Source organism: Centrocercus urophasianus, unplaced genomic scaffold (genome assembly GCF_019232065.1).
Source record: "Centrocercus urophasianus isolate 14NV4802_14NV808 unplaced genomic scaffold, USGS_Curo_1.0 seq_35, whole genome shotgun sequence".
NCBI lineage: Eukaryota > Metazoa > Chordata > Aves > Galliformes > Phasianidae > Centrocercus > Centrocercus urophasianus.
The window spans coordinates 8,102,773-8,123,302 of NW_024884922.1; the positions used below are offsets into that span (position 1 = coordinate 8,102,773).

At 41.2% G+C, this 20,530-nt stretch overlaps 1 protein-coding gene across 2 annotated transcripts in view; it reads left to right on the forward strand.

Annotated features, from left to right (window-relative positions):
- Positions 1-20,530, forward strand: part of WDR7 (WD repeat domain 7) — a 113,062-nt gene that overhangs the window by 82,454 nt on the left and 10,078 nt on the right. For both annotated transcript variants that reach the window (XM_042831205.1, XM_042831204.1), the window contains exons 22-25: positions 1,410-1,527; positions 2,216-2,365; positions 2,800-2,882; positions 7,721-7,820. In XM_042831205.1, coding sequence (XP_042687139.1) covers positions 1,410-1,527; positions 2,216-2,365; positions 2,800-2,882; positions 7,721-7,820 — 451 coding nt within the window. The remainder of the gene's footprint in view (positions 1-1,409; positions 1,528-2,215; positions 2,366-2,799; positions 2,883-7,720; positions 7,821-20,530) is intronic.

Here is a 20,530-nt window from a genome sequence, read left to right on the forward strand (position 1 = left end):
GGATAGCACGGCTATAGCGGCAGGATTGTTTCAGGGCTGGCAAAGAGCTGTTTGTGGTGTTGCTTTTTTTGCTGCAGTATGCATGTTGGGCTGCAGAGGCTGTTTGTGCCAGGCTAATCCCACTGAACGTTGTGTCCCAGCTGCTCCTTCCCCGTCTGTAAAAGCCCAATTCCTTCTCAGAGGATGATCTTTCTTGGTTTCCACACAACCCTTTTCCTCCCATTTCTACCTCCCACACTGCTGCTGTTTTCTGTTGGGAAAATGTTCCCTTCTGGTAATGGAAGCCAGGAGGTAAACACTGCTTTGCCATAATGCCCTTCCCCCATACTATTAACTGAGCGCCTTCAAGTGCTACTGATTTTTGTATTCTGATTTTCAGGCAGATCGGATATAACTTCATACATTAGCTTGCTTTTCTGAAGGCAAAGAAGCTAAGAGCTCTTAGCCTGTAGAAGTACTTTCATTTTGGGCCGTGGATTTGGGTGTGGGCGCAGGAAGGATTTGTAGAATTTCTGGATAGTGTAGAGTTCGCCCAGCAAGAATGCAGTCTGCTGTGACATAGATAATGGTAGTTAAACAGTGATAGTTGAAGTAGTAGCCTTTTAAGAAAGGAAGCTTTCAGACAAAAATTAGATATGCATCTTCTTTGTCAGCTAACTTATTCTCTCAGTTATGACATAAGAGATATTACTTTTGATTAATGCAGCTATTGGCTACCTACTTTATTTTTTCTTAAATTTATGCTGCCATAGCAAATAAAAATGCTACATATGGAAAACTCAGATGCTAGTTAATCTCTGAGTGTTATTTGAAACACTGCAGAAAAACCTCGTGGTTAGAAATTTTTAAAGAGCATTTGAATAATTTTAGTAAGTAACATAAGGCATGGGTCCGTCATCTCTGCATGCTTCTGTAAGTCATGCACTAAAGCAAATTAAACTGAACAGATTCAGCGAGTTCAGTTCAAGAAGCCTCTTGCTTTAATCTCCTGAAACTAGTGCGTAGCTGAATTAAGTAGAATTACTATGAAAAGGATGTTTTCCAGCCTGAATTTAAGATTTTGTAGAAGTGTAAAACATAATTTCTTTGCAAGACATTCCTCATTTGCCTTGTCCTGGGCGCCGTGATATGTATTCAACACATACAGGTAATTTGTTAACAAGGCCTTTTTAACACTTGGGACAGATGCACATACTGTTTTCAATCTTCATGGTTAATTATTCGATTTTGTATTTGATGATAGAACACCCTGACTCCTAATCACTGCTCATTGTTGTGAGTCCATTATATTCTAACTGTTTGAGTGCTCCCGTTGACCTTGAACTGACATTATAAGCTGTTTCTAATCTCTTCACTCTATATTTCTAATGCTCCTTTTCTTTCTCCCTGCTTTGTCTGGCGCCGTTTAGCATCACAATGGGGCTGCCCCTGAGCCCGGCGGCTGACTCTGCACGCTCGGCACGCCACGCGCTCTCGCTCATCGCCACAGCCCGGCCGCCCGCCTTCATTACCACCATCGCCAAGGAGGTGAGCAGGGTGGTGAGCCCCTGTGGGACAGCAGTGAGCCGTCACACGTCCTGCCCTTCCTCCCCAGAAGGGGAAAAAGCAAGGATCGCGTTTGCATTGTTGACACACAAGTTACGATTGGGTTTATACTTAGCCGGTTATATCTTTGTCATATCGTGATCTACAGGTTGTCCAGACTTCAAATATTAATGTGTAAAAAATGCTACTTTCCCTCAGCTATGCAAACGCCACCCAGTTAAGTGTGAATCGAAGCAGGATGGGGACTGAGCCGTGCAGGCTGGGGGCAAGGAGGGGGCGGTGCTCAGAGGTTGGTGTGGGTCGGCGCTGTCTTTCTGAGACTCATCTGAGTGAACCCAGATGCCTGGAGCTTTTGCTTAGCTAGATGTTCAGCAGCAGGCCACAAAAAGCCTGTTATAAAGCAGGCACCTGCTTCCTGAGGAAATACGAAGAAAAATGTCACAATTATGTAATCAAAACCCTAAGCATTTGCTCATTTTGACCTGTAGCTTCGTGAGGTTAAGTAATACTCAAAACAAAGGTAGACCTTTGTTTAAAAACTGCATCAGGGATGACCACTGGTGACTCATAATCAAAGCGAAGTAAAGCAAAGCACTCTCACCCCATGTAACGTGTTTAGTAAGAATATTTAGCAAATCCAAGTTTGCATGTGTAACCCTGCTCCTTGTAGGTGCACAGACACACCGCCCTTGCAGCAAACACACAGTCTCAGCAGAATATTCACACCACAACTCTTGCTCGGGCTAAAGGAGAGATCTTGAGAGTCATTGAAATCCTTATTGAGAAGATGCCTACCGACGTTGTGGACCTTCTTGTGGAGGTAATGCTGTCGTGCTATAAGGCTTTGTGGTTTTGATGCAGTAATAAATAATGCCTTGGCCGGAACGGCATTGTGGCATTTGATTCTCTTGTGTACCATAAACCTTTTTAACTTAAAATGTTAAACACTTTTGTGGCATAATTGTGGGGGGATCAAGCGAGCAAGATAGTATGCTGGTGGTTACATGTGTGCTGGTGGGACTAGTACCTGAACATGCTGGGGGTCATTTGGACATGTTTAGCCTTCGTCTTCATTGGTGCCAACAAGTACTGGTGAAGAATGGTACAGGCAATGCAGTGGTTCTGCGGTTTTGGTACAGATTTTAAATTTAGGTTTTGAAAATGCAGTAAGGCACGGAAATATTTTGTTTTTGCCTGTCAGAAACGTTATTATGAAGTATACAATGTCAGATATTTTCAACTTTCGTTTCCAAGGTTATGGACATCATCATGTATTGCCTCGAAGGATCTTTAGTTAAGAAAAAAGGTCTTCAAGAATGCTTTCCAGCCATCTGCAGGTAAGCTCTTCCTTTGTGAATAATGAGAACAAAATAATGGGGGTCTCTGGCAAGATGCATTTCATACTTGGAGTGGAACATACTTGCTTCTTACAACAGCAAATCAGAAGAATGGTTTTTAGCTTACTTCTAATATTCTTTACAGATTTTAGTTTTCTGCCACATCTGACAGACAGGAACCAGAAAAGAGAAGTGTTAACCAAGTGTTGTAAAAGTCCAGAATGAGGAAAACACTGTGCAGTCTCTTGGAAAAACTGTCCTGCTGCCCTGTCATGCATCCTAGCTGCAACAGCTGCACAAGCAGACCAAATTAATTGGGCAGCTTTCTTTCAAAGGGTTTATGAATATCTTTGTTGCTGTTGTTGCAGAAATGATAATAACATTCTTGAGTAACAAGCTAGATTCCAGTATGTATGACCTGCTTGAGTGAATTAATTGACATAATAATGTACAGGCTGCAGAAGAAAAATGGACTAAGATGGTGACAGCAGAAAATAAGGATTTGGTTTGGAGGTTTAGGGGAGCTTAGTGGTGGATTGTTTCCAGGTACAGGTAGCTTACGTTGTGTTGACTTCCCCAAACACCTTGGAGCTGAATTGCTGTCTGTTCCTAAGCTGAAATGAAGCTGTGAGCAGCCAACTTAAGCTACATGTCAGCTCTCGAGGCGAAGGTGGGCCTACAAGCTCTCTTGCTTTCATTTCTAGATCTGTTGTCAGCGGCCCAGTCCTTCAGGAAAGTGTGCTCTCCTACTGGGAGCCTGGCCAAATAGCAAAAAAGTATCTAATTCACAGGAAGCCTAGGTCTGTCTCTGCTCTGCTCTCTGAAATGTCCTCCAGTGGGGAATTTTGAAAATAAAAGTTGCATCCCTTAATGGCAATAGCTGACTGCTGTTGTAATCTGTCTGTGTGATCTGTCAGTCAGTTGTTGGCACAGCCCTGCAATTTTGGGCGAGCCTCTCAGGCCTGCTGGAATTTTCTCCTCTCCCACCACATCCTTGAGCTCTGAGCAGATTTGGGAAGCAGGGAATGAAAGCTGAATTCAGGTAACGCCTGCTGGGGGGCAGATGAGCCCTGTGGCAGGAAGCAGGACACAAGGGCTGCTATTGAACTGTTTTTTAAAAGAATTTTTGAAGCTCTCATGCTGATGCAGGAGAGGCAATTGAAATTAAACCTCTCAAAATCAGAAGAGCTCTGCTGGTTTCTTTAGAGTGTGCAGATTCCCAGCCCCACTGATCTGGGAAGGGAGCTGAGCGCCATTACGTGCTTTGGTCCTGGGATGTTTCTGCTTGGCTCTGAGCCTCTTTAACAGTAAAATGCAATTTATAACATGTGGACACACGGCAGCTTAAGACTATGATGAATGTCCCAGTTATACCATTAAACCAGTACGACCAATAAATTGTAACTTTTGTCTCTCCACCATTACATTTTAATTTAATAAGCTATTAAAATATTGAGTAGTTTCAAGAAAGGAGCTATTATTCTGTTGACAGATAAGACACTGATAGAAGTAGTTTTCCTTCTTCTTGGTACTTTAAAAGGCTTAACGTAACACATAAATGCAAGGGCAAGTGGGAATTAGTGCAAAAAATCTTCCCTTTCCTGTTGTACTTTTATAGTTATACATTATCTTAACAGATTGTTAAATTACAAGTAATATTTCCTATTATACATAGTTATAGCCATTGTAAAAATGATGCAGCACCCCACTGATGTGGTCATTCAGCCCAATGGAAATTTTCATAACATTTTAGCAAGTTGTTGAGCATCTGGAGAGGGTCCAAGTGGAAGCACCTTGATGTAATCCTATTATTAATTCTATTAATATCTGCTGCCCTTTCTGCTGACCTGCATTATATGCAGACCTGTTGTGATTAAATTGTGTAGTTGCCCAAATACTTTCATTAGGTGTGCATTCTTATTCATAGCCTCCCATAGGGCATTTCTGCAGTGCTCTGTAATGACAAATATTTTGCTTGTTTGTTCCTTTGAAGGGGCGTTCATATTTTCATAGAACAGTAAAAACCCACAGCTGTGAACAGCAGTGTGCTGTGTTGAAGTACCGGATTCTTTCCTTTTTTCTTTTTTTTTGTTTCTTTCTGTTGTACAACAGCAGCAGTCTATTGCTAGTTGCTGTGAGCATGACTCAGTCCTGATACGTGGTGATGAGGTAAATCCATCACATTGCATGTGACTATGATGTGCGTTTTCTTTTCCCATTAGTGGTATTTTCTTAATAGGGGGTTGTATTACCTTTTGGCATCCTCAGTACCAACCCATTTCTTACAAAAATGGAAGTTTTGAAACGCAGTGCAATATGCATGAGATATTTCTGAATTTCTTTAAAATTTTGAGGGCTGATATTGAGGGCAACAAAATTCTGTTCAAATTCAGCATTATCCTGATTCAGCAACTACACAAAGCTGAGTGGTCCCTGATGGACTGCGTTGGGTCAGGTCATGCATTTAGTACAGTTTGCTGACTTCAAACCTTCTGTGTAACAGCATCATCTCACATGGGAGTATAGATTAAATTTACAACAACAACTATTTTAGATTGCTTTTTACTAAGAAGCAGACTTGCAGAGAGTACATCAAGAATTAGACAAAGTGAGGTTGTACAACAACATTTTATGCATTGATTACTTGTGGAAACTTAGAGCACAACTGAAGGAATTCAAGGCCACTGGTGAAAGGTACCTTCCCTTCTGCTTGGTGGTTTCTCAACTGGTCTTTCACAGCTTTCTGTTTGCTAGCTAGTGCATAAGTTCTTTGGACAAAGATTTGGAGCATTTGAGCATTCTGACAATACAAAAGCTTGGCTTTTCTCTCATTGGCCATCTGTCCTATTCCCAAAGACAGTTTTCAGTTGGGAAGCGCAGGGAGAAAGAGTGTGTGAGATGCAGCTCACCCTTAAGTTTGGAGGCTGAGTTGCTACCAGGAAGAGCAGCACTGTTTCTTTGGGTCCAGCAGCATTCCTCCAGCAGTTAAATTAAGCTGTCTCTTGGCTGACTGAAGTTTCCTTGCTGAGCAGTAATGGAGCAGCACTCAAAGTGAGGTTTCCATTAAGATGCCAATGGTGGATATGGATGCATCAGCTAGGCTTGCAAAAATGGATCTGTAGCATAGCCGAAATATATGCTGGCATATCATTCTCTATTCAGCTCTGCCATTTAGAGGTTTAAAAAGGGAGGCAAAGGATTAAAATACTTAAATCTGTGGATGCTGCAACAATACTAAGCCGAAAGATAAAGAGGAAAGCAAAAGGGCTGACAACTGAATGTCAGCTGAAGGAGTAATGTTTTTTATAAAATTAAGCTAAAAAATGTCTGTTTCCATGAAGCTTTTTCCTGCAAACAGTCTGTTGTTATGTAGACTGATGGATTCTTCTCAAAGAGAAATACTGACTCAGCTCTCAGTCTAAATGGGCATTTAAATGCAGTAAGAGGAGAAATGCTGTATGCTTGCATATAACAGTATGCAATATTCTCTTTCTAAATCTGTTGAAGAAGGCAAGTGGACTGTGCCCATTCAGTGCTGTAATGGTAATAATAGGGATTTAAAACTTCTTATGTATAAACCTTTTGTTGTGTTTTGTTTCGCTTGTAATGATACGTAGTGTGTTTTTCTGTAAGTTTAAATATAAATCTCGAGTTTGCTGGTTGCATAAAAGAGCCTTACAGATAACCTGCCTGGTCAACTGTGGCACCACTTTGTGTTGGTGATTGCAACTTGATATAAAACAGGGAAAATAGTGAAAGCTATGTTATTGCAGCCCCACGTATTATCCACGTGTGATGGATAACATGCCCAGTGCCTAATGCTGTAGGTAGGGAGGCATCCACATGCTGTGGACGCTGTGGATGGCTGCATATCCACGGCACTGGGCACATCCTGGAGCACCTGGGCTTAGTCTTTTAGTTAGTCTTGCTTTTTGTTCTGCATCAAAATAAATGCTTTTCATTTCCTTACTTTTGTTGGCTTAACACCACGTTTCATGCTGTTTTTCTTCCCGACTGCTAACATGTGCCATAGAAAAGAGTGTATCAGCTGTGTAAGAGAGTTGTTGCTATGGCACTTCGGGAATCCTTAAGAGCATGGAGATGGTTCGTTACAAGATTTCCTGTTCAAGCCATAGATGTGGTCAGCAGTATATTATGATAGAACAATTTTAGCAGGCTCTGCTATAGTTTGCTATAATGAACTTTAACTGTAAAATAGAAGTTTAAAAGGGCATGCAGTTGACAATTTTCGCAGGTCTACTTTTCCATTTAGAAGAAAAGTGCAAGTATATTCCCAAGTAGTTCGGGGGGTTCTCTGAATATTGCAGTTGTTTGTGTTCAAATCAATGGCATACACTCCTGCCGTATTTCAAGGGCTACCACATGCTTCTCAGCTCCTTCTCGCCTGAACAGTGTTACAGGATTACAGCTAATTTGATGACTTGTCCTTTTTTTGCTTTTAAGTCGCCCAGAATGTTAGGATTGTCTTCTTCAACCACTGGCATCCAGGTTATGGTGGTGCTGAGCTGTGAACAGCACAAGCAGATGGATATTCAGGGATATTCAGCCTATTACATAGGCTGTTCCCAAACTCATCAGAGTTGTTTAACCGCATGGTAACAAAACCAAAATTGAACAAATGTATTATATCTCTGCAGTGATGTATCAAGCATCAGTTAGCTTTGTTTGGTAAATGCCAACAATGAAAAGTGGCAGCTGATGGATTTCCAAATAAAATCCCATGTTAACATTAGTTACCCAGTGGCATTGCAAATTAATTTTAACATCATGCAGGCAGGTCAGTTCTCACCTGTTACTTGTTATGATGTTCAATTCAGGTTCTACATGGTCAGCTATTACGAGCGAAGTCACAGAATAGCAGTTGGAGCTCGCCATGGTTCAGTGGCCCTCTACGATATCCGGACTGGGAAATGTCAGGTAAATAAATCATTGTGACTTCCTCCCCATAAAGCGTGGAAGTTATTGAAAGGAAAGAGCAGTGAGCTCTACATTTGTTGACATGCTGGGCTGCTGGAACATTATGGATAATGCTGAGGGGATCAATAGTTTAATGAAGGACTCGAGGTGTATAGGGCCCTACTGTCTTCATTCACTGGAACTGAATGGGTGCCACAGATGGGTTAATAATGAAGGCCTAAAGTTGGGTGATGGCCATGCTCTGAAATAATTGAAAAATCTGATTTTAAAAAGTTAGACTTCATAGAAGTCACAAAGGAAATCTACTGATTGTTTCCTCCATAACTCCTCTCTATTAAATGGCATAATGCTTCTGTTTGAGTATTTACTCTTTTCTGATATTAAACAAGATAGGTATTTTCTTACCAGTAACCTAGAAGAGGATATGCTTGAGGATAACACTGAAATGAGGGCTTGATTTGAATTTGCTTAGAACTAAAAATGTTTAAATAACAAAGCATTTACCTTTTTTGAAACGTTTGAATGCTCTTTACTATTCCTCATGCTATGTGAGTAGCTTTTACTCCACACTGAATGTCAGTAGTAAAGCTGGAATAAAGCACCTGCTTTTGAATCTGCATTATTAGTTGGTTTTGTTTGTTTGTTTTGGCTTCAGGATTTCTTTGGTCTAAAAATAATGGTTTTGTGTAAAAATGCTTTTTGTTTCCTAACTTGAACTAAAAGCACAAGTCCTTAGTCCTTTGAAAGTATTATAAACAAGGTAGAATGGATTTCTTCCTGGTAAATCTACAGTGTCACTTAATACTTTGCTGGCAGAACTGTGTTCTTAGGTACGTCTGGTTCATTTTGTCTTTGAAATTCTGTCTTTTATTTCAGAAATCTAGCAGCTGACAGTATGGTATGTTTTGGTATTTTCTGTTAAGACAGCTGTCTTGTGGAAGAAATAGCCAAATTTGTTTTAAAAAAAGCTATAGGCAAAGAGTATCGGTAGGCTGTTCTATTTTGTTTTACATTGTCATTTGAATCATGATTTATTAATTTAACTATAAAATTGGTCCACAAGAACTGCTATTTATTGATCTATGAGATGTACTGAGCATTTTCGCTGCCTTGCAGTCCGGTATCAGCACCTAGCCATCATTATGCCTTGCTGCACAGAGGTCTGAATTTCCTTTTTCAAATACACAAGCTGCATTACTTTTTTCCCAGCTATTCAGCAGCCAGCATGACAAAGCATCTGGTTGCTGGACGTCTCCTTCTGGCCATTAAGAGGCAGTGACCATGTTTCCTCGCTTTTTGTATCATTACACTGAAAATTAAGAGCATGAAGTCCAAATAAGCCTGTGAAGTCTTGTCATTTCAAGCTAATGGTTAATTCTTTGTCATTCTGCAGAGGGAAAAAAGAAAGAAAAAAAAAAAAAAGGGCACAACTATACACTTCTTCTGTTCACTCTGTCTTCAGGGCACAAGGAGATAGGTGACAAAGCCCATCATTCCTTTTAGTGGAAGTATGTAACCAGTGTTACCATCCTTGCATTTAAACCTTTGTCTAATTCATACTTCATCTACAGAACTGGTTCCAGGTGGTTTATCAGTACATGGAGTAATTCTGAATTTTTTCTTGTCACGGTGCGAATTCCAGGTGATTCTGTGTAACAATGTGCGCAATCTGATTGCTACAGCAGTTTTGCAAAAGCCCAGAGGTGCTGACAGGCAGGACAGAAGTGTGCTCATAGCTGCATGCATGTCCGTGGCAAGACCTTCCATGAAACCATCCCTCTGACTTGATTTGCGCTGGTTTGGCAGGCATACTAAAACACCTTCCTTTCTCTTCACTTTTTTCTTCAGTTCTTTTACAATGGTGTGGTCACCACCATCTGTCTATGCTGAAGGTGATTGTGCATAGCTGACGTTTGCAACCCTTTTATCCAAAGTGCTGTCTCTTCCATGTTCGCTGACGTCCTGTTGTGTTGGGTTCCTGGAACTAGCCCCAGATTTCTGCCAGTAAATTGCCTGAATAATTCACTGCCTTAATTTGATGTGTTGGTGAATGTGCACAATACTTGTTTTCTTGCTTTCTTAGTAAGCTTCTATGGAGAGCAAGGATAGGTAAGAAAGGGGTCCTTTGCAGATTTTGTTATTATTCAAAAGATCAGAGAAATCTGCTGAGAGACAGATAGATGACTATTAGGAGGCAACGCCATCTGTTGGATACAAATTTCTTATCCCAAATCCAATCTTTCAAGTTATTTCTCATAGTTAAAGATTTCAAGCTGCTTAGGAGACATGAAATAAATACAGGATTGTGGAGAAAAAAATGTTTCAGAAGGCTCAGCTTTTTTTTTTTCTTGAAGTTCAAAATATTTCAGTTGGTTTGCTCAAGCATCAATTAGAGCACGTAGCTGGTTAGCAAAAGTTTGAAGTAGACATGAGAATTTTTTTTTGTTTATCCCCATCATAATTGCACTCATCATTAACTGAGGTGGGAGCTGAAATGGGCACAAAGGGAGTGCAGTGAGCCATGTGCATTGCAGGGACACCTCTGTGGGACAGCAGGCTGCAATGCCTGAGGAACACGGGACTTGTGGACATCCTCTGCTGTGCTTGGAAAGGGATTCCAGAATACCGGTGGGTTAAAAATCAAGGGCTGGAAGTCTTTCATGTGTTCCCACAGCGGTGTAATTATGGTTATTTAAGTCTTTATTCCAACACTGACCTTTAGCTTAAATAACCATTTCCTTTCCGTGGCTGTTGCCCTGTGCTTTTACAGCCTTTGTTCTGTACGGTGAAAAGAATAGAGGAGTTCGAAATTCCCTTCAGAAGGTACTCTGTGTTTTATTTCAACATCTTTAGACATACTTTTTTTGTTTATTCCAATCATACTCCCCTATTTCCTTCCTTACCTTTGGGAAAGCACAGAAGTGCAGAACTTTGAATGGCTTTTTACTGGAATATTTTCCAAAATGAAGCTTCATTTGCTTTACCACCGAAGCCATCCGAAAACATCACCACCGCCTCCTGCGGGTCCAGGGAGAACGAGTGCTACGAGGAGCACTTGGAAGCAATCAATCCCATCCATCTTGTGCATATCAAACCACACAAACTCTGCTCGCTCAGCACAAGAGCAGGACCCTTCCTCCCTGCCCGGAGCAGTGCTGCAGGGCTGGCGCAGGTCCGCTCACCCCACGCTGCCAGAGCCCTCTGCATGAGAGCAGGGCTGCAGCACGCGCTGCTCCCCCGCTGCTGGGGGCTGCCCTGAATAATTCATGAAAATATAATCCAATAACTTACGGCTGTGCATACAGAAATAGTTAACGTGAGGAAAATAAGGCTTAAAAGGTTTTGGTTTTGTATCCGTCGTGCTAAAAAAAAAAAAATCCAAATATTTCAATCTCGATAGCAAGGTCGGTGTAGTGTGGCTGTTTGGTGTTGCTGAGATTGTCACTTCACCACTTATACTTTATAGAAAATTCTGTGGCAGTTGCCAAAAGCAGAACATGCATATCCTAAGTGAGCGCCCAGTTAAATGTGGTTATGTTATTTTTACACGATAGGTGAAATAGGACAGGAATTTTATCATGCCCTGGAAGGAGGAAGGGAGTCTTTTTTGGCTGGAATAATTGAAAACAGAAGCATTTCATGAGCTTTTTTCCTTCCAGCATATTTTCACTTTGTTTTCAAGAAAGGTGGTTGTACACAATGACTGAGAAATTACATCTAATGATTAATAGAATGATGGATGTCAAGAATCACCTTTTTTAACAAATAATAAATCAACATTCACATGTGATAGTTTTTTTTTTTTCTGGAGAAATTTACAATATTAATATCACTTATTTAACAAGGTGTCAATTATTAATACTGCCAGGAAAACGCTGCCTCAGAGCCAGTTGTCTGCGTTTTCAGTATTTTGTGTTTGGTTTGCATCACTGCTGTTGCACAGATGCATCTATTAATGTGTGATTTCCACTTGCTAATTTAAAAGACGGATCACTAATTATCGTACTCCAAATTTTAAGCTGCTCTGTGTTAAACTCTTTCTTTCGGGTATATGTCTTATTCATTTCAAGGGGTTTGGATTTGAGTTTATTTTTAAGGATATAATTGGACTGAAAATTACAACCAGGCTGTGTTCTGTCATGAGCTTTCCAAATACGTATTTTTTGGTATCTGATTTCTTCCGTGATTTAATATCAAGGTTGGGCTCTGTCCCCTCCTCTCCTGTTATTCGATGTTTTCCAAGCCTTGCTCCGTTCCGAGGGCACGGCTTTACAGCAGTGCAAGTTTGCATCCACTTGTTTTTAGGGTGCCCTCCGCAGCGTGCTGCGGGGAGCAGCGCCGGGCAGTGTCCTTCCCATGGCTGTATTGATTTGCCCTTCAGCTGTTTGCAGTGCATAGAGAACCCAGGGCCTTGTTGTTGATTATCTACACAATGTCTCAGTGAACATTATTGACCCATTGCCGCTTACTGCCTATGGCTCTTGATTTTTCACACCGTCTCCATGACACTCATAATAAAGCATACTATCTTATTGCTACCCTGCTCTGGAAGCCAACTGCTCTACCCGTAGAACAACAGCTGCCTTTCTGGAGAGCGTTTTATTTTATGTGGGGCAAAGATTTGCTGCAGTTTTCAGGCTCTGTGCCGTTTTGGTGTGGACCTGCATTTGGTAGCTGAGCTCCATGCTGAAAGATGTTTGCTTTCTTGCAGAAAAAGCGTCTCGTTTGATCTTGCATCATTTTCTTGCAGATTGGAGAGGCGCTTTGTGAGGGTCTGCGTCAAAACTGCATTACAATAATCAACACATTCCACGTCGGCTTAAAAAAATAAAATACTGCTAGGAAATGTAAGACAATATTAAAATGTCAGGATCACTTTTAAAGTGCTCAGATATTAAATTCCAAACTGATTGTGGCAAATATCAAATGACAGAGCTTTTTTGCTATAGCTAGTAAGTGAGCAGCTTTTTTTCCAATTCATTGAATTGTTCTTTATAGTAAAATAACTTGCTTGACATTATGGAGGTAAACACTCTCTAATAGTGACATCTGTTACAATAACACTATTTTAATTTAGATTATTACTAGCTACCACTGGGGCAATGGAAGGCTTTCTTTGTTTTTACATAAAGATATTTACCAGTAGAGGAAATTTACAGTATTTAACTGCACTAGGAATTCTGTTCTGAAGCTTAAATTAGAGTTATTTAAAATATTAGCTAAACTTTGACTTACTTTAGGCAATTTCTATCAGTGAATCTGTTCAGCATTTTCCATCATGGGAGAAGTGGTGATTTTGTGACGAAAATGTTTCAAGCCCTTCACAGCCACATTTCCTGAGGCAAATGGTGGGACGTAAGGGATGCGGAGGAGGACCGGCGTTGTACTCAGTCAATGAGCAGCCTTCTGGGGAATGCACCTGCAGCGCTGGGGGAGGACCCGGCTTCTTTGTAAGAGCAGATATTTTATCTCTTTTTAATAGTGCGTAGTACCACATCCATCAGTGTGGCATCAGCAGTCTCCAGAGCTGCATTTAGTAGTTTGCCGTGTATTCATCACTGGAGACGTCTCTCTCAGGAAAGCCGAGCTGGAGATGGTGGGAGCTGACTGACGGGTGGATGGGGGTGGGAGTGGAGGCTTGGAAGAGTCCCTGCAGCCTCCTGTGTGGGGCAGAACGCTCAGATCCAGCACCGCAAGGCAGCAACTGCTTTCAGAACATCATCGGTCTTGGTCTTAAATTTTCAGTGGTGGAAACTACGGGAGTCCCTGTGATTTCTTTCAGTAGCTAACCACTGAGGGTAACCAGCTGTGAGCTCCTTGGCTACATCACTGAGGGCTCTTCACTTTGGCTGAAAGTCCCAGTGCACATTTTATTCATGAGGTTTTTTGTTTGGAAAAGGGGATTGTTTCTGTTGCAATCTATTCTTTTGTCTGAGGAGAAAACTCAGTTTTAAGTGAGGTTATGGAAGTGTGCAAGTAACATGTGGTGGGTATAACCTTGCCTATGTATTATGTTTTTTCCAGAAAGAGGACATTAATTATCATTTTAGTCCTTCGGTGTCTTCATTTGTCTGTTACTTTCCAGACCTCAGTGTCAGAGATGAGACAGAGATCTTCAAATGAACGAAATGAGGCAGCTGGAAATGTGTGTAGGAAGTGGCCCGCAGGTTTGGGATGTCAGCTCTAACATGCTGAATTGCAGTGCAGGTATTTGGTTTTGTATTAGTTTTCATGGCCTGGTAAGTGTGAGAAATTAATGCCCCAAAAGTAAAAAAGTGATTGGTTGTTCTGCTGATGCCAGGTGGCCGTTTCCAAGGATGAGCTGAGATGCAAAAAGGACAAATGTGTGACCAAGGATGCCAGGGCTTTCCACTGGTGAACAGCTCAAGGATCTCCCTGAGCAGAAGGTCATGGGGAGGGGCTTATCCCTTGGGACATGTCATGGTGGCCTGGGGACCTGGGACCCATCTTTCAGAGACAGCACTAAATGGTAGCACCCAATCTCACAGAGTTTGTTGAAGTGCTCTACCCAAATAGGTTCTGCCCTGAAAATGTGAAATCTACATTCTTCTTAAAACTCATATTCTGCTTGTTTGTATAACATCTGACAAATTTCCTCTCATTTCTGCTTCTGAAGAAACTGATTGATAGCTAAAAAGAAAACTGTACGGTTGAAACCAACTCTACTTTTTTCCTATTTAGGTTGCAGATTAATCGTGCTGTGCTCAAAACTGAAAACCCCGAAAACATAGTGCATGTAAGCTTGTCCCATGCCCTTAATTCCATTTTGAACAGAAACTATCTTAAGAAAAGGGTGAATAAGAATAACATTAAAAAAAAAAAGTTGCTAAGTAATTGGGGTAATGCATGTGTGGTTTTTAAAAACCTTGTTTCCCCTTTTTTCTGTGTGTTCTCGTCCAACTTTTATGCTGGATAATAGGAAGCTACCGACACTGAAATAGGCAAATATTTGCTGAAAGTGACTCTGTTGTTTCTGTCTGTTTCTGTTTTATTCATTGTTATGCAGAGATGGTCCTCTGTAGGCAGACCTTTTATTTGTACAGCTTTAAGACCCAGTGTGGTTCTTGGTTGCTGGAGCACAAGGGTGTGTTTGTAACTATCCGTGAAACTCATTCTGTGTAGCTCTTTGTCTGCTGACTTGCTTAGTAACAAAAAGGTGCTTGATGGTGTGAAGTCCCTCTCCACTTAAAGCAAGCTATTTCAGCAGCGTTTTTTGAGCAGTCAAAGCTTTTGAGCGTATGCAGAGCTCACCTTAACTGAGTCATAGTTATCAGGTATTGCAAAGGTTAAGCTTTATCAGCTGCACAAAAAAAGGTTGAGGTTTCATCAAAAACTTCCATCCGCACAACCTGTCGACCACAATTTGATGATGATTATTGATTATTTCACAGCCTTTCACTCACTCTGGCACTGCGGCCAGCCTTGATATACAGATAGGGCTTCAGTCCGGCTAAAATAAGACTCCATCTTGATAATGGACTGAGATGAGATACTGTTATTTGATAAAGATAATTGATGTTTCACAGTGAATTGGAAAACAGTTCTGAGTACACCAGTTCTGTGGCTCTTCCATCTGCAAATGTGGCCATTGTTTACAAAACACAGTAGAAGACAGCACTTAAACCACTCAGGGACTCTGCTGGTGCAAAAACACACCATTTTAGGATGGCTGGCAATTTCTAACCAAAAATAAAGCATTTTAACGAAGAAGCAATGTTTGTTATTAGGAGGTCAGGATGAAATTTCTGGAATGTATATGTAGCATAGAGCTGGTGAGACACCTTGAAAATCTCATTTCTGCTGCCTGGATGTACTTGATAATTTGTTTCAGGTGAGCTAATACTCTGTAACCTTTCTTTTATTATTTATTTGTGATGCTTGAATTAAGCCAAAAGCCATGTGAGGAAGCTGAAATTGTCAAGTGAAAATAAGGCATAGTGTATGTATAGATTTCATAATTTCCCAAAGTTTGAGCTCATTAGCTTAAAACAGTGCACAGTTTGGGTCTCCCATGGACGCCTTTGTTGACTGCACATTCTCAGCCTCTGGATTTGAATTGATTAGGGTATCACTCCTTGCGAGTTCCGGTCACCATGTTCTCTTAGCCCTGTTACAACCTTTGTAACCTCTAATTAAGCAATAGAAGATGGCAGGGAGTGGGGTTATCGTGAGATAATGACACCCCAAGTGTTTTGTGTGGCACAAGGTTCATCTGTGTGTTCGTAATCCTCTGGGGGAGTGATTATCTAATGATAAACGTAGCACATTGCAGCTCATTGATGGCGCCGCAGTGTGCTCATGCCACTGTCGTCCTGACTGAGTTACACTTCCCATTCCACACATCATTTTTTTCCCATTGATTTTACAAACTTACAATTTGGAGGCTTTCTTAAGTGACTTACACATCGTGCAAAGTCATGACCCTGGAGTCGTACCTTTTTCTTTGTCTTTTTTTGGTTCAGTGTTTGTTAAGAATATGAAAAAAAAAAAAGCATAGTAATTTTTGCTGGACTAAGAACACACTGGCTGGTTGGATGCAATTAAAAACAAAGTTATTATCAGCAAGCATTTGAAATTCGCCTTCTCCTTTCTTTAGAGGTGCATTAATACAGAAAAAGAATGATACTGTGCAAATTTTTTTTTTTTTTTTTAATTGAATACTGAATCGGTGTTACCAGACTGTAGAGATATATTTCAAATAACTAGATTTTAGGATACATGATTATTATTGACTTTGGCATGATGGCAAAATATTAACGTCTGAAAGATGTTTGATAATATTTTGCTTGTCAGATTCTCCAGCATTATTCTGTAGCCAAAGCAGACTGAGAGGAGTTATTCACTGATTATACTTGTGATGATTCATAAGAACTCACCTGGTTTCTTACTTAGAGGACCTTTTTTTTGCGTCATACGGGTAAGCAGCAAGCACTGCATCTCATTTGTGTGAGCTGTTTGCTCCTGAATGGCTCCCAATATCACTCATGACACTTCTCAGTAAGTTTCTCCAGTTGCCTGTATGTGCAACCCAGAATCTTGGGGCTGATACAGTTAGCCCTATTTGAAGTTGTTGGTGAATTCTTGCTGGGCAGCAGATACTGGCCCCAAATCCCCAATTATTTCATTCATATAAGCTATTTGGTTATTCTTCCTTTGAAAATCTAAGCGTTTGGGTATGAAGCAAGGGTCTGGCCCTAACCCAATAATTAATCAAGGCTTTACTCAAAAAGGTGAGAATTAAGTCTGCTATGTGTTGTTACATCTTTTAGGCACCTTAATAGTGTAGGAGTTCTCTTTCAGAAAATACATGTTTTTCTCATCCCATGGGATTCAAGCCAAATGAGTCTTCATGAGCAGTGAGTAGCATGCTCTTGGATTTCTTAGACAAGTCTTTCCACTGGCAGAACTAGGCATTAGGTGAATGGAAGGCAGAGGGAAGGAGTAGGGCTGTGACACAAATGATAGGAAATGTGGCAAAAAAGCTCAGTAACGTAAGAAAGTGAATGATAGTAGTGAGGAATCTAGAAAACGCTTTCACAGTATCAATACCTTTGTTCCTCCATTTTAAAATTGGATTCATGCTGTGCATTTGAACATCCCCTATCATTCAGTCTTGAGAATTTGTGTATTAGTGACACATGAGCAGTTAAGCATTCAAGTACATTTTTGTTTGTCCTAGTCTGATTAATTGTATAGGAAAAATCAGTGTACCTCCAATGCTGTTCTCGTGCTTTAGGGGTTCAGCTCATGTTTGCTTGTTCAGTTCTGCCTGGATTTTTTGAGTGACTTTGCATCTGTTACTGTTGGCTGGCTGACTTCTGTGTTGGAAACATGAAGAATTTCCTCTGAAGACAGAAACTCTTCACCTGCACTGGGTAGTAGATAATACAGGGACTCTGAAGACATGGCCACCAAGACCTAGTGCCAGTGTTACAGATTCACTCTTTGTTGTGAAGGGATTGTATCTTACGTGTAGTGCTGCATGCAAAGCCATTGGGCAGATTTGCTGCTTATCCATCCATCCGAGTGCCTGTTGAGTGGCCTGATTCTGCACCCTGCACAGCTTTCTCCTGCATTGGACAGGCAGAATACTTGCAGAGTTTAGGATCCAACCTCAATAATAATAATAAAAATAAGGCCAATAATAATCATTCATGCTTTTCATGAGTCATTACAACTTTATTTATTTACTAAATTTCCTTGGAGACCTGTTTAGGTCTGTGGGAAATGCAGGCTGGTTTGGATGTATGGCTGCTAGTGCTGTCAGAAGGATCGAGATGATGATAGTTCCAGTCAGCAAACCACTGTTGGGAGTAGTTGACTTCACCAGGGTCCTTTGTGTCTTTGGGGATCAAAAGTGGGTGCAGTGGTCAAGGGAATGACTTGATCTTCACGCCATCTGTTTATAGTTGCCTGGTTCTTAGCATTCCAGCTGCTCCGTGGGACTGAGGCTATCTGGGAATTTGACAGGAGTGTACTCGGTCTATTCCCTGATGTCAAAGACACTGAACAGGACATCTTGTAGGACAGACCATGCAGTCCTCCACCTGTCAGCAAACTTTTAGCAACCTAGCTCTACTAGGGTCCTCAGTTTGAGTCTGACAGTATGGATGACATGTGTCTACTGCTTACTGATTTTACCCATTCATTTATTGAGTGTTACGATTAGTTTTATAGAGAAATTAAAATTGAAATGGAAAACTGAGGACTGAGGAGTGAGGTTGGAATTTGTTACTCATGGAAGATTGTGTCTGAATATAAGTAGGGAGAAGAAATGACACTTGATACATTTTATTAAATAACTATTCCAAGACTTTTTTTGCAATCATTTTGGCTTTTTCTTTTGCTTATTTGTACTTCTGATTCATCATCCATGTTGTCTCCAAAGTGGCAGAGGCTTTTCATTGCAAGCCCTTCTTCGTGCTGTCGGGAAACACAGAAGCAGAGAGGGACCTCGGCTCCAGCTTGCCCACTGCTGTAATGGGGCTATGTATTTTGACATGTGGTTTCTGAAAACTTGGCCTCCTGTAAGGAAGCCTGCTGAAGGCAGTGCCATTGCTTGCTGATGGCTGAGACTTTTCTAAACTGAGTAGAATTAGTGTTATTGGTCTGAGTGCTCTGTTTGGCTCTCTCCAATACTAAAATCAGGGCTTTGACAGTCAAAGCAGGAATTGAATTGTGTCTAATATTTTATTTCTGTACCTAGAAGCATTTTCAAATTTCTTACCCGGGGTAGAAAATTGTTTAATGTTGTATTTGGAAGGAGTAGTTGCTGATATGTAATGGCTTTAGTTAAGTTTGATTAGGAAATAAAAGACAATGTACTCCAGTACGGAATTTTATAGGTATTAAAGGAAAGATGCCATCCTGTAATCTGAACGTGTCTGTGTATTTATTGACACTGCTATGCTGACAAGTTCAGAGGAGCCAGGGAAACCTGTTAGTAGGGGCACGCCTTCTCAACTTGCAGATAAAAGGTAATTACTGAATATAGCCTTTTAATTTAGGAGGGGCAGGAGCCCTTTTCTCATTGTGGCAGGAGGGGGAGGGTTGCACTGTGCTGTCCACCAGACAACATAGCACGTGTGCAAACACAGTGAGGGCAGCGTGCTGCTGCTCCAGAAATCCGTGGTATGCACTGCCTTTGGTACAAGCAGCCGTATTAATGTGCAAGGAGCCAGGAGTGCTTTTTCTTTGGTTTAGTTTATCATCTGGCTTACATAAGCAGTAGCAAAGTTCACAAGGCAAAATCCATAGTAATGTAATACGAGGTAGATGTAACAGTGTTGCTGGCAAGCAGGGCAGAAATTTTAGGGGATGTGGTTCAACGATGCCAGGACTAAACACACTCAAATTGTCCTTGGTACAGCCTGAGTTTCAAATGCAAGCCTTGCTGCAGTTCTTCCATTCCGTGCAGAGGAAGGCGACGTACTGCTGACACGTGTTCCCCATGGGCTGCCATTGCTTTGCCCCGAGCTGATCTTTCTAAAGCTGCCCAATAATACAGTTGAGGGATTCTGTGCATTTTCCTTGTAACAGGAAGAGGTCTTGGCCTATCAGCAGCAAGTCCGAGCTGTGGGAGGGGTGTGGTAACAAAATAACCATCGTTTTCCAGTTTCTCAAATGTCTTCCCAAAGCAGTGTTTAATTAAGTTGCGCTGGTGGCGATTTAGCAGTGCATTTAATAGGAACGGACCATGCGGATACTGTTCTGCATGGGGAGTGAATTTACAGCACACCAACTCCTCTGCATTAACCCTGTTAGGATATTGTTGATCTGCTTCAAGTCTGCAACTGTTCACTGTAGATAAATCTACTTTTTACATATAATTCTATTCATTAAGCTACAAATTACCAATGCAAACTGCGAGTCTTCCCATAGAATGCACTGTTAATGAGGGCTGTAACTCTGCTTTAACTTTCTGGCTTGAACAGGCAAAATAATGAGGTCTCTGGATTCACAGACCTTACTTTTTAAATCAGCAGTAGTAGTTTTTGTTCAGAGTCACTTCTGTCCCTTTCTGTACTCATTTCTAGTTGGTGTGGAGACTGTTTTAAAGGAGCTTGCACGTTCCTGTGGGCATATGGAGTTTGCAAATACAGGACCATCTTGTTGGGAGGGGAAAGGCAGGGACAGGTATCAAGTGAAGACTGTAAATCCAAGTGCAGAAATCTGGAGGGGCCTTGAAT